Source organism: Neovison vison, chromosome 2 (genome assembly GCF_020171115.1).
Source record: "Neovison vison isolate M4711 chromosome 2, ASM_NN_V1, whole genome shotgun sequence".
NCBI classification, from domain to species: domain Eukaryota; kingdom Metazoa; phylum Chordata; class Mammalia; order Carnivora; family Mustelidae; genus Neogale; species Neogale vison.
Window position 1 is genome coordinate 14,461,011 of NC_058092.1, and position 13,114 is coordinate 14,474,124.

At 57.1% G+C, this 13,114-nt stretch overlaps 1 protein-coding gene across 2 annotated transcripts; it reads left to right on the forward strand.

Moving 5' to 3' along the window:
* Positions 1 to 1,892: 1,892 nt before the first annotated feature.
* Positions 1,893 to 9,600, forward strand: PLA2G2F (phospholipase A2 group IIF). Of its 2 annotated transcripts, none has more exons than XM_044236305.1 (5): positions 1,893 to 2,056; positions 2,725 to 2,777; positions 6,082 to 6,226; positions 7,162 to 7,271; positions 9,242 to 9,600. In XM_044236305.1, the coding sequence occupies exons 1-5, from the start codon at positions 1,941 to 1,943 to the stop codon at positions 9,451 to 9,453; spliced, it is 636 nt and encodes a 211-aa protein (XP_044092240.1). In that variant the 5' UTR covers positions 1,893 to 1,940; the 3' UTR covers positions 9,454 to 9,600. The 2 variants fall into 2 exon arrangements, with proteins under 2 accessions (XP_044092240.1, XP_044092241.1); XM_044236306.1 differs by lacking the exon at positions 1,893 to 2,056 and adding an exon at positions 2,476 to 2,496.
* The last annotated feature ends 3,514 nt before the right edge of the window (positions 9,601 to 13,114 follow it).

The window sequence follows — 13,114 nt, forward strand, 5'->3', positions numbered from 1 at the left end:
ATACAGGTACCTACAAAGGAATGAGTAAGCAAGTGTGCGGTAGTACCTTCCGTGCAGGGACACGTGAGTGGGTGCAGTGGGGTTTTGGTACAGTAACTTTCTCGGAAAGAGGAGGCCTGGCATCCACAGAGAGGAAGTGGGCCAGGGGAGGTGGAGGCAGGGAGAAGGGGAACAAAGGCCACCTGGTTTGGCAGAACCAGAAGAGGAAGTTGGAAAAGTGAAGAGTGGGAAGGGAAGCCCCATGGGATTACTTCTGTCCCTTGTCAGCAAGTTTTTTGGACGCTGGGGGACACAGGCTGACATGAAGGTGGGAGAGGTTGCATGGGCTAATTTCCAAGAGTGCTCTTCTCTCCCTCTTCCTTGTTCCCCTTCCCAACATCTCAGCTCACCGGAAGGGCTGGAGAACAGGCTTCTGCTCAGTAGCAGTCAGATCTTTAACTGGGCTCTTGCCACATGTCCCGGATGACTGGACACCTGTCCGTGTGATCCTGACTCGGTGAGGCCCGGTTACAGCTGCGGACTCAGAAGCCAGGGTAGGGAACCCTCCTGCTGGGCTCTCAGAGCCAAGAAGAGGGGGTGCTGCGTTTGGAGCCTTTGTTGGTGCAACTGTCCAAACCTTTGGGGGCTCCAGGGCTCCAGCCCTGTGCTGTTTCTCTCCTGTCCCTCTCCTCCCACACACCTGCCACCCCCAAGAGAGGCGAATGGCAGCAACTCACAGGCCACCAGACTTTCAACTGGAGACAGCTATGCCCCCAAGGGTACCTCTAGAAATGTCTGGAGACAGTTTTTGGTTGTTACAACTTGGCAAGGTTTCGGGAGAGGAGCGTGGGGAGGGGGACCCTGCTGGGTCTCAGGTCAGGGACACTACCCAGCACTCTGGATGCCCAGGACGGCCCCCACCACAGAAACGCATCAGACCGCGCGTGCCCCAGTGGTGCTATGGCACAGAAGGCGGCTCCCAGAGCAGATGGGCTCGCCCTTTCAGATGCCAGCTGGAGGTGGGGGGCTTTCTCCAGTCTTCACAGACATGCTGGCAGGTGTGGGTAGAGCATTCCTTACAGATTCTGGACCAGCACCCTTCCAGCTGTGCACGGATGCTTTACAGACATGGACATAGCCACACGGAGAGCCCCTGACAGAGACTTCCTCTTTGACCAAGCCCTGCTCGGGCTCCCTTGAGATATTCTTCAAAGAGGGCTGGACTTTCGGACTCCTGTGTTCGTCTCTGCGCTGACCTGCCTTCTCTCCAAGAACCTCTGTGAGCCAGCTCACCCAGGAGCCCCCAGCCTCCATATCTGATCACCCCCGATGTCTGACAGGTGTCCCCATCAACCCCCACCCCCAGGTGATGTCACCCTGGCCTGTCCTTTACAGGGGTCCTGCCAGGTGGGTTTTGCTAGGATCCCCCGGCCCCCTTAGTAATTTTCCATCTGTTGACCCCCATCCTGCTCCTTGGCCACAAATTCCCCTTTTCTTTGTTGTATTTGGAGTCAGACACAGTCTCTGTCCCCCACCGACGTGGCCCCACTTCTCTCCAATGCCCCCTTTGCCAAACCCCCTGCCCTGTGCTTTAACAAATGTAACTGAATCATTTTTTGTTTCACGTCCGTTTCAGGTGGGAACAGGGAAACCTCCGGGTGATTTTCCTTCCAGATGCGCAGGGAGGGACCAGCTCCTGGGCAGGTTGCAAACCCCCACCTGCACCCTCCCTGGGGCAGGGACCGTACCAGGCAGCTGTGGGCAGGGCGGTGGCTGTGGGAGGGAGGAGGTGGAGTCTCCTTTTTCTAGGGCAGTGTCACCAGCCTCCTGCCCAGGGGCACTGCCCCAGCGCTACCCTGCCAGTGCGTGCAGCCGTGTGAAGCTGGGGCCTGTCCCCGGAGCCTTCAGAGAGATCACAGACCTTACAAGCCCTATGTTGCTGGACCCCCAGAACACAGAACATGGCAGATGGGGCACAGGCCAACCCCAGAATGTTCAGGAAGAAGGTGCTGGTTAGGCATCTCTCTGGGTGGAGGGGCCCAAGCCTCAGGGCCTCTTCTCCTTGGAGAAGCTCCAGGTATGTGCCTACTACCCTGGGATGAAATCCTCCATGGGGAGCAGCAGGGATGGGGCTGGGGAACTGGTGCCTTAGAGTTCATTTCTCCAGAAAGAAGAGCTCTACATCTCTGAGTGATGGCTGAGATATGTCACTGCATTTGCAGCACCAGAAGGGCCTTGGGATCATCTAGTCAATGCTCATGAGGCACTTGAGGCCCAGAGAGGGTAAGAGATCTACCCGAGGTCACACAGCAATTTGGAAGAATAGCCAGGACTAGAATGTAGGGACCCAGGTCTCTTGGCTTCAAGTGCAAGACCCAGCCAGCAGGTTGGGTCATGTGACTTCCTGGAGTGTGTATGGAAAGGGGGTTGGTTCTGATCCGTGACAGTGGCCCGACCCCATGGGACAGTGAGCTTCCTGTCTTGGAAGCTGGTGCAGGAAGGGTACTCCTACTCAGGGTAAGAAGGAAGGAGGCTCCTGGTGCCTCCTGGCTCTGCCATCCTGGGGACCATCCTTTCAGCAGATGCTGGGAAGTGCTCCCCACAGAGCCCAGGTAGCCAAGAACAGAGGCCTGAAGGGGCACCATTGATGGGGCCTCTAATGAGGCCTGGGAGGGAGCAGCAGGCCCGGGGCTGCAGGAGAGTGGAAGGGACGGACCCAGGACTTGGATTTTTCTCCTCTCTCAGGTCTAGCTTGGGTATGAAGAAGTTCTTCACCATGGTCATCTTGGCCGGCAGCGGTGAGTAAAGGCTCTGGGGAGACTCCTCTTTCTCTCCTGCTCCCAGACTTTCTCCTGTGACCTTGGGCACCTAGGTTCTCGAGCCACTGGCTGGCAACAAGCCTGTGGCCTGGGCTGCCTGTCTGGGCCACCAGGGAGCCCTTCATTGTCTTGGGGCTCTTTGTTCCCCTGGCCAGCCGTCAACACACCAGGGGCCCTTGGCTTGGCATTTACGAGCCTGCACGGCGGCAGGGCCCAGAGCTGAGCAAGCGTCATAAAACGGTCGTGTTTGCTTAGGGCGTCTGGCCGCCCCAGGACAGCCTGGGTGTTTGTGTACATGTGTACATTAGACAAGAACTAGTGAGCTTGTGTGTGGCTGTAAGCATGTCTATCTCTGCGTGCAGAGGTGTGTCTCAGCACATGTCGGGAAAATGTGTAGGTGTATGTTAATTGGGACACCCGGACCGGCATGAGGTGTGTGTAGCAGGTATCTGTGAATGCTCAAGTCACTGGGGGCAGGGCCTGGGGGCCCCTCCTTTCCTGGGTGCACCGCCTGGGGACAGCTGAGGTTCCTGACACAAATCTGGACCCACACACAACCGAGTGTCTTGGGGAGGTGGGAGGTGGCCGGACCCCTCGCTGACTTCTCCTCCAGCCTGTTATACAGCATCCAAACGCAGCCTGGTTTGAGGGAAAGAAAGAGACACCAGGTACAAAATAGGGTTCAATGCGGCCAGAAGTGAGAAAGGGGGGGGGCTTGAATCGGCTGTTAACATGATTGTTGTGTAGAAAACAAGCATCTACCTTGAGCCCCAAGCGCTGGCCAGGGACTGCTCCCGAGCGCGGACTCCGTCTCTTCTGCTTGGAGCACGCGTGTGGGTCGTAGGGGCCGCATGTGTGTGTGTGTGTGCAGGCGTGAGCCCAAGTGTGTGAGGTGTATGTGTGATCATGGGTGTGTTTGCGGGTGTGAGGTGTGTGAGTGTGTGAGGCGTTTGTGGGTGAGTGTGAGCAGGACTGTGTACCTAACTGTGTGTATCGGTGTGGGGGATGTCTGTGAGTGTGTCACAGGTGTGTGCTTTGACACACATGTAGTGTGTAGGGGCAAGTGTGAGTGTGCATCTCTCCTGAGGGTGCTGTGTGTGAAGCGGGGGAATGTGTGCAAGTGAAGTGTGTTTCTACGTGCACTATGCATGGCTGGGTGACTTGTGTGTGTCTGAGTGTGAGGCCTCTGGGCGTGAACATGTGACTGTGTATGAGGTACGTGTGGGTGAGTGTGTGCCCCAGAGTATGGTGTGCAGAGGAGAGTCTGAAGTGTGTGTGTGTCCATGGGAGTGTAACGGGGTGTGTCCCTATGCAGGAGGTGTGGAGGGCTCGTGTGATCATGCCCACCTCGTATGGAGCTGCTGCTCAGGGCGCCCCGGGGAGGGAAGCTCCTCCACCCCCCACCCCAGGGTAACACCTACGCAGCCAGATTGCAGTGGCAGGAGGCGGGGGCTTCGGGCCAGGGAGCCAGGAGGCCAGGACCCCACAGGGCACCCTGCAGGAGTGTGGCGTTCTCCCTAGCTTGGGCCATGGTGTCAAAGAGCTTATGCAACCTGCTTGCAGTGCCGCAGCGCTCAGGGAGAAACCTGTTTGCAAACCCTTGGGTGTCTGGGTTTGACTTCCAAGGTCAGATTCAAGATCGGACTTCCCGTGCTGCTCGGCACGCCCACCCTGAACCAGCGGCCGGAGGAAGGCCTGGGGGACAGAGGTAGCATCCTGTTTCTCCCTCCCCTCACCAACAGCCCTCACACCCTTGTGCAGCTCAGGGATGGGCTCAGGCCCACGGGACATGGGGTCCTGCCTCTCCCTGCCCCAAATCCCGCTGACACATGTACTTTGCTCTGCACCATCCTCTTAAAGCCACTTGTCCCAACTCCTCCCCTATTTCCTCTCTCCTTTGCTCCTTATTTTCTGTAATGACAAAAATCACCCAGCCAGCAGACAGGGAGGCTCAGGAAGAGCAGGGGTCCCCAAGCCCATTAAATGGGGCTGCAGTGGCTCTCCTGCCTAAGAGCGGGGTGGCCTCCCCCGAGGAAAGACTTAAGCACCTGGCTTGGGATTGACTCAGCAGTGAGCTTGGAGGAGATGCTGAGTCAGCACAGGCCCAGGGCCCAGGAGTCGGGGAGCAGGGGAGGGGAGAATCTGCCGGGGTGGGCTGGCCTGGCAGGTGGGGGGAAGCTGCTGAGTTTGCTGGTGCGGGAAGGGGTCACTGTGCTATTGCTTCCTGCGAGACACAGACCAAAGGAGAAGGTGTGTGTGTCTATCTGCTCTCTGTGTGTGTGTCTGTCCATCTGTCTTTGCTGAACGACCAGAGCGCTGAATTGTCTCTGGCTTCATCGTGACTGGCACCAGCCCCAGGACTGTGGCAGGGACACTGAGTTCTTGCTGGAGGCAGAGAAACTGGACCAAACCCAGGGCCCAGAACCAAAGCCCTGTGTTCAGGGGAGCACATGGCATTTGTGAACCCCGTTATGGTGAGTGGACTGGGCATTGGGGTCTCACTGCCCGGGTCCAAGTTCTATCCCTACCAGTTTTGATAATGTTCTCAGGCAAGCTGCTGGGTGCTCTGGGCCTCAGTGTCCTCCTCTATAAAGTGGAGATAATAACACCACTCAGTGAGTTAATGCATGGGAACGGCTTAGGACAGAGCCTGGCACAGAGCCCTCAGCAAATAGCAACAATGATTACTTTCTAAGGGCCCTGGTGCCTCACGGTTGTTCGTTCGTTTGTTTTAAGATTTCATTTATCTAGGGGTGCCTGGGTGGCTCCGTGGGTTAAAGCCTCTGCCTTCGGCTCAGGTCATGATCCCAGGGTCCTGGGATCGAGCCCCTCATTGGGCTCTCTGCTCAGTGGGGAGCCTGCTTCCTCCTCTCTCTCTGCCTACTTGTGATCTCTGTCTGTCAAATAAATAAATAAAATATTTAAAAAAAAAAAGGATTTCATTTATCTATTTGAAACAGAGAGAGTATGAGCAGGGAGAGAGGGGCAGAGAGAGAGAGGGCAAGCAGACTCCCCGCTGAGTGGGGAGCCCAACACGATGTAGCACCTGATCCCAGGACCCCAGGATCATGACCTGAGCCAGAGGCAGACGCCTAACAGACTGAGCCACCCAGGAACCCCCTCTCACAGCTTTTTATACATGGCTTCCCTTCCTGCCTGTGCTCACCTTCCCTCCCACCCCCCTTCCCTGGCCCTGGGGTGTGGGTAGGACAGTCACTCAGATGGGGCAGGGGTGGGCACCCACCAGGCAGGACACTCACAGCACCCCTTGATTTTCTTGCAGTCCTGCCTGAGGCCCACAGCAGCCTGCTTAACTTGAAGTCCATGGTGGAAGCCATCACGGGGAGGAACGCCATCCTGTCCTTCGTGGGTTACGGCTGCTACTGTGGGCTGGGAGGGCGCGGGCTGCCTATGGACGAGGTGGACTGGTAGGTCCCGGAGCGCCTGCGCTGCTGTTGTGTCAGGACAGGGAGGGGAGACAGTGAGGCTTGGACTGGTCTCCATCTCTGACAGATGGGAGAGGACTCTTTCCCCAAAGGATGAGGCTGGTCCAATGAGTTAGTGACCTTGACTCGTGCCCCCCTCCACTGTCGTGGATGCTTTCTACTGTCCTTCTCCAAGTCTCGCGCTTGGAGGCATTTGAACTTTGCACTCTTGCCAGGAAGGAAACATTGACCTGTCCCCAAAGCACATGGGAGCAACGAACACACAGCTCACGTTCAGCAAAAGCAAGGACTGTGACCCCTCTTGCCCCCATCACCCTGGGGGGCTCTGATGGAGGGCTTGAGCTTCTTCCACTGCAGTCCAGACTGCTGACTGAAGCCATGGTTACTTTCTGCTCCTATCTCCCCAGAAGCAGCCAGCACTAAGTCTGGTATCATGGGGGCAGGAGAAGGGGGGAGACTTGATAGATACATGTTGACTAATTGCCTTCCTCCACCAGAGGGGATGGAGTTGGCCACACTACATTTGCTTCCTGTCCCTGCAACTTTGTCTCTCCCTGGCCATCCCACATAGCCAGGCATGGCCCCTTCTTATAGCCAGGCAGGCTCCTTGGACACTGACTGAGCCCTGATCCTCTTTCCCATCCTGACGGCATTGCCAGAGAGCCTGACGCGTCCTGCCTCCTGCAGCTGCACTCAGGGCTCTCAGGGGGAAAGGTGGGAGGCAGGATCATGGGCAAGAAACTGGGGCACTGGCCGGGCTCTGCCAGGCTGTGTGACTTCAGTCGTGTGATTGCCCCCTCTGGGCCAGAGTCTGCAGGTCTGATCTGTAAGGAACTGGTACAGAGAGTTGGGATCTCTGACAGTGGGAGACAGGCCAAGCCTGGCCACATCGCCTGCTCTCTTCCACCTGCCCCTAGGTGCTGCCATGCCCATGACTGCTGCTACCAGAAGCTCTTTGACCTGGGCTGTCACCCCTATGTGGACCACTATGAGCACACCATCGAGAATAATACCGAGGTCGTCTGCAGTGAGTTCTCCCCATGCCATTCCCTCCTCCCCAACCTAGGAGAAGGGCTTAGATTGCCAGTCCCTCCCCCCACCACCCTGTGCGCGCAGTTGCCAGGCAACAGACAGGGTGCCCAGTTAAACTGGAGTCTCAGATAAACAATGAAAACTATTTTCACATCATTCTATCCTAAATATTGCATGGGACATACTCATACTAAAAAAATTCAATGTTAGCATAAAATCAATTACTGTTAGTATAAAAGTAAGAATTAGCGTAAGTATATCTCATGTAATATCTGGGATATACTTATACTAAAATATTTACTGTTCGTCTGAAATTCAAATTAGCCAGCCCTCTTGTTCTTGTTCGTTAAATCTGAGAACCCCAGCCATGGTCCTCATCCTGATGTGCTCAGCCTGAATGAGTACCCTCATTCCCTGATCCTTGATTCCTCAGCTTCTTGGGGTTTAAGGAGCGGTTCTAAGTCAGTGGGTCTGGGTGAGGGCCCAGAAATCTGTTTTTAACCAGATCCTCTGGTGATGGTGAAACTTTGTGACATGCTGACCTGGGTTCAAACCTGGATTCTGCCAGAACCTCCTGCTGGGTGTGACCCTACCCAAGGTGTTCCCTTACCTGGCCTCAGTCTCTCCATGAGTCCTTGGAAGAGTTTGGATCAGAACAGACCTATTTCCTTCTAATTCTGTCTTTGGAACCCTGCTGGAAGATGGCCTCATCCTAGGATGCTCAGTGTTTCTAGGATTTAAGCGATGAGAACCAGGCCTGGAAACATTCCCTCCCTTGCCATGGACTTTCCAGGCCATTGCTCAGTTGAGGGATGTGGCATCCAAGTTAATGGTTCAAGTGTCCCTGCCCTCTCTCCCCTTAGGTAGCAGGTGCCTCCTGGCCCGGCCCCATGGGCAGCCCCGGGCTCCCCTTTGTCTCCTTGGCTTAACCAGGTTCTGCTGACTATTCTTCAAGCTCACCAGCAAGCCCAGATTTGCAAAGAAACTCCAAGTCTCCTGTTCTCTGGTGGGGAACTGGGCTCAGGCTGGGTGTAACCCTACCCAAGGGACTAACCCAAGCAGTGGTTTTCACGTTGGGTTTTGGGGGCTCCTGGGGTCATGGGGAGTCAGGGGATGGGGGTCCTCTAAGTGGTCCAGCTGGCCCCGTTAGCCCATCTGATAGCCTAAGTGCTTCTCTTTAGGCCATTTGATACATTAGCCTCCTGCAAAGAGTTTCATTTAAGAGCAAGGATTCTGCTGATGTAAAGCTTGAGAAGTATGCACACCACTGAGCTGGGGGCAGTTCTCAAAGAGGGTTCCCTGACCCGGCAACATCGCTATCACCTAGGAACTTGCTAGAAATGCAGATTGTCGGGCCCCACGCAGACCAAGTGAACCCGAAGCCATGGGGCCTGGGCCCAGCAGTCTCTGTTTCCATAAGCCCCCGGCAGATCCCCAGGCAGCCTTCAGGTCAAGAACGGCCAGGGTGGAGGGTTTCTGGGCGCCCACAACACTGGCAGCAGCGATGGCAGTGGGAGCAGTGACTAGGTCTTAAGCCTTTGCCCATGGGTGGCCCTGTGCCAGGTTCTTTAGGAAGCCCGCCTTCCACTGAGGCTCCTTACCACCAGCTCCCTCCAAGGGCAGGGGTCCTGCGATTCCGTAATGGAAGAGAGGAGGCCCCGGGGCAGGGAGTTCCTGACCCCTGAGTGTCTGTCCCAGCTCTGACTTAGGTTGGCTGGGTGACTTAGGTAAACCAGCCCCCCCTTTTCTGTGCCAGCCTCGGTTTCCCCATCTATAAAGTGGTCCGTTGGACTTCAGGGCTTCTCCGATTGAAGCGCGCCCCAGAGCCACTGGCAGGGCAGTGGACACAGACGGCGGGGCCCACTGAGCCGTGGGCCTGGGGTGAACCCCCAGTGAGGCTCTGCCGCCCATCCCCCCACCATGGGACCACCTTCTGAGGCCCACTAGAACCTCTGCCCCGCGCAGGTGAGCTCAACGAGACGGAGTGTGACAAGCAGACGTGCGAATGTGACAAGAGTGTGGTTCTGTGTCTCCGGAACCACACGTACAACGAGAAGTATCGAAACTACCTCAACATCTACTGTCAGGGCCCCACGCCCAACTGCAGCATCTACGAGCCACCGCCCGAGGAGGTGGCCTGGAGACACACTGACCCCACTCCCCCTGCACCTCCCTAGTGCCCTCTGGGGACAAGACAGACTGAGCAGGGGGAGCTGGGGCGGGGGGACACTGGGAGCCCTAGGACTGCCTGGCTGCTTCTCCCTGAAGCCCCTCCGTGAGACAGGCTCCCGAGGGCTCGGGAAGGCCTGGGCTCTGACTGTGGTCCCCAGGCTGGTCCAGCCCGGCCCTGGGTGTGGCCATGTTCCGCCACTGGTCCTAGACTTGGCAGAGAACATGCAGCTTGTTGGGGCTTCTCCTGAGTGTGGAAGGCAAGGCCTGAGAGAGAGGAGGTCCCCTGAGTGGGGCCTCTGCTCCTGGCCACAGCCTGACTTGTTCGGCCTCACCCTCCAGGTTGGACCCCGGGGACTTAGAGACGAGAGTCTTAGCTGCCGGCACAACCTCAGAGCTTGGTGTGTTCTCAGACAGGTTCCCAGACCGATGGCAGGCTGGTCCCAAGGCCTGGGCTCTGGGGGCCTCCTGGCTGCCCCAAGGAGAACTCAGGGTGACCCTTGCTTTCTCCCTGGAGCTCCAGGGTAGGTGGCCCAGAGTCAGAGGTGGCCCGGACATCAGAGGGTGACCACAGTGCTTCGCGTCTCAGCCCCAAAGTCTGGCCTCAGAGCGGTCTCCAGGGCTCCAACAGAACCCACATTCCTACTGGCACTCCCCTCGGTGCAGGGTGACCCAGATGGGGGCACCGATGTGTCCCCAAGAACTCACAGTTCTTCCCCTGCCTCCCCGCTGAGCCGGGCCTGCCATAGGGCATGGCCCAGAGGAGCTCCCAACCCCGGGCTCCTGGGAGACCCGGTCCACCCTGGCAGACGTGGAGGCGACAGGGCTGTCCCCCCATTCCCACACCTCCCCTCCTGCAGCAGCCAGGCCAGTGGGTGCAGAGATCCCAAACCCTTCTCTCTGCACCCTGGGGTCAGAAATCCTCTCAATAGGGAGGAGGCCGAGGGCGGGGACCCACCTCCGTGAAGAGGGGAACAAAGGCAAGAGGGACCAGGTCCAGGTAGGAGGCTGTGGGGAAGATTCAGGAAGGCCGTGGGGAGGCAGCAGCATGCAGAGGGATGGGAGGGGAGAAAGTGGGAGAGAGGTGGGGTCCAGAGGCACCCAGACCTGAGTGGTCTGGGCAGGAGAAGTGGGGTAAAGGAACCTGGGTTGCAGGACCCTCCTTGGGCCCAGGTTCCCATTGAGCCCGTGGGATTGTGGGCCGAGGTGGAGGGGGGTCAGCCTCGGTGGGGGTGGGGGGTGCAGCTTTCTTGACTCTGCACCAGCACTGCTGTTTCTCCAGGTGCTCCCTCCCCATCCCGCCCGCCTCACCTCCTGACCTCAGCGGCCTCCAAGTAACCAGCACGCCCTGCCTCACTCCGATGACCCCCTGGCCCAGCACTGTGACTCACCTGGACACCGAGAGCAGCCACCAGGAGCTCGCCCTGCCCTGCCAGCACCCCGTAGGCTGCTGTCAGCAGGCATGGCCAAGAAAGCTGGAGGCAAGAGAGGCATGGGGATAGGGATAGAATGCCTACCCCCCAAACAGCAGGACGGGGCAGACGCTTTGCCTAGTGGCACCTTCTAGAACACCGGCCTCGGAGACTGAGGATGAAGCCGTTGGCATCAGCTGTCACTGTGCGTGAGAGGAGGCCCTTCCACCGCTCACCTCCCTCTGACGTGGTGGCCGTGGTCTGCTGTGAGCCTCATCGCTGAGGTCTTCCAGCTAACGAACTACCCTCTCCTGGCTGTCTTGGGAGGGCCCGTTATCTCTGAGCCGAAGCCCCCACCAAGCCAGGGGTGGGACCACGATGGGGCACCCAGTGTTCCCGCTGGACTTGGGGTCTGCAGAAGCCTCTGCCCTTCCCCTGTGGGGGCCCAGGTTTTGGGCTGTGCCTCTCCACCTTGCACACCCCTCCACCCCAGAGAGTCCGGGCCCATGTGTTGGGACTAGGTTCTGTACCCAACAGTCTTGCCTGCCCCACCCCCCACCTTGCCCCGGCCTGTTCAGGATGCTGCACCCCAGAGACACTCCCTAGGACTCAGCACGCCCTCCTCAATCTAATAAAGTCCTCCTGCCTCAGTTTCCCCCTGCTGGTCCTTTCCTCCTTGGCTGGGTGCGCACTGGCCGGGCATCAGGGGAGGGCACAGAGACTCCCTCCAGGGTTTGCAGCTCTGGGGAAAGCAGGTGCCCTGACACCCAGCATCCAGCGTGGCCTGTCCCCTTCCTGCGCCGGGGCCAGGAGGCAGTGGTCCCGCTCTAGCAGAGAAGTGAGTGTCAGGAAGGCTGGAGAGTGGTGTGTGTCAAGGGCTGGACGATGATAACTGTCGGGCTGGGTGCTTGTCAGGCATCAGTCTCCACCCCGTCCTTTACTGCTGAACATCTGAGGCCCAGAGAGGGAAAGTAACTTGTCCAAAGTCACACAGGTTGTCAGTGATGGGGCTGGATCTGACTCCTCGGGATCAACTTTTTTAATTTAAGATTTATTTTCTTTATGTATTTATTGGGGGAGGGAGCAGAGAGAGAGAGAGATAAGCAGACTCAGAGCTGAGTACAGAGCCCAACTTGGGGCTCTACCACATGACCCTGAGATCATGACTTGAGGCCAAAACCAAGAGTAGGACACTTACCTGATAAAGCCAGACAGAAACCCTGCATCTGAGTTTTAACTGCCCTCCCTTGCACTGTGCCCAGTGGAGAGCAACTGAAAATCCACAGGACACCAAGTCCTGGTTCTTCCCCCCTTGCCCCTTCTTTGATTTAAGTCCCTTCCCTGTTGTGGGCATCAGTTTCCCCATGTGCAAGGGGACCAGAGAAGCTGTTCCCCAAAGCCATGTGTTTTCCTGGGCACATCTGGAATGATCTCGGGCTCTGCTCCCCACCACCTCAATCTTCAGTTGAACAGCTCTGCTTTGCCTCTATTATGTACTGAGCTTTCACACGAACTACTGTAAGAAGAAAAAGACACTCTTCATTAATTTCTTTCAAAGCTTGAAATCTCCTGGACAAGACTGTCCGTTGGTTCATTCATTCAATGGACCTGTACCGATGGTCATCGGGAACCGGGTTGGGGGGATATCTCTGATCAGTCTCGGACTCTACCCGAGGAAGCCCAGAAGCTGGCGGTGGGGGCAACCTGAGATAACCTGGCCAGACAGGGCCAAGTGGTGTCATGGGAGCTTGGGGAGCATGGACACTGAAGCCCCAAGTGTGTCTGTGGCAGTCCCAGAAGGGACCGCCCACGGGAGAAGAGGTAGAGCCCCCAGTATCTGATCAAATTCCTTCCCCTCCCCCATTTCGCAGGTGGTCTTTCGTCCACCAGCCTCTCTCCCTGCTCCTTGGCGATACGTCCCCATCTAAGAAAAGGGAGTGTTCATAATTGTCTTACTGAGAATGACAGCCCAGTTCCATACGGGCCCTTGTTGCAATAGTTCTTGAATAGAATCTGTTTCTACCACCGAAACGACTGTCTGGCTCTGGTTTTCTTTTCTTTTCTTCTTTTTTTTTTTTTTTTGAAGATTTTATTTATTTATTAGACACACAGAGAGAGATCACAAGTAGGTAGAGAGGCAGGCAGAGAGAGTGGGGGAAGCAGGCTCCCCATCGAGCAGAGAGCCGACACGGGCCTCAATCCCAGGACCCTGAGACCATGACCTAAGCTGAAGGCAGAGGCTTAACCCACTGAACCA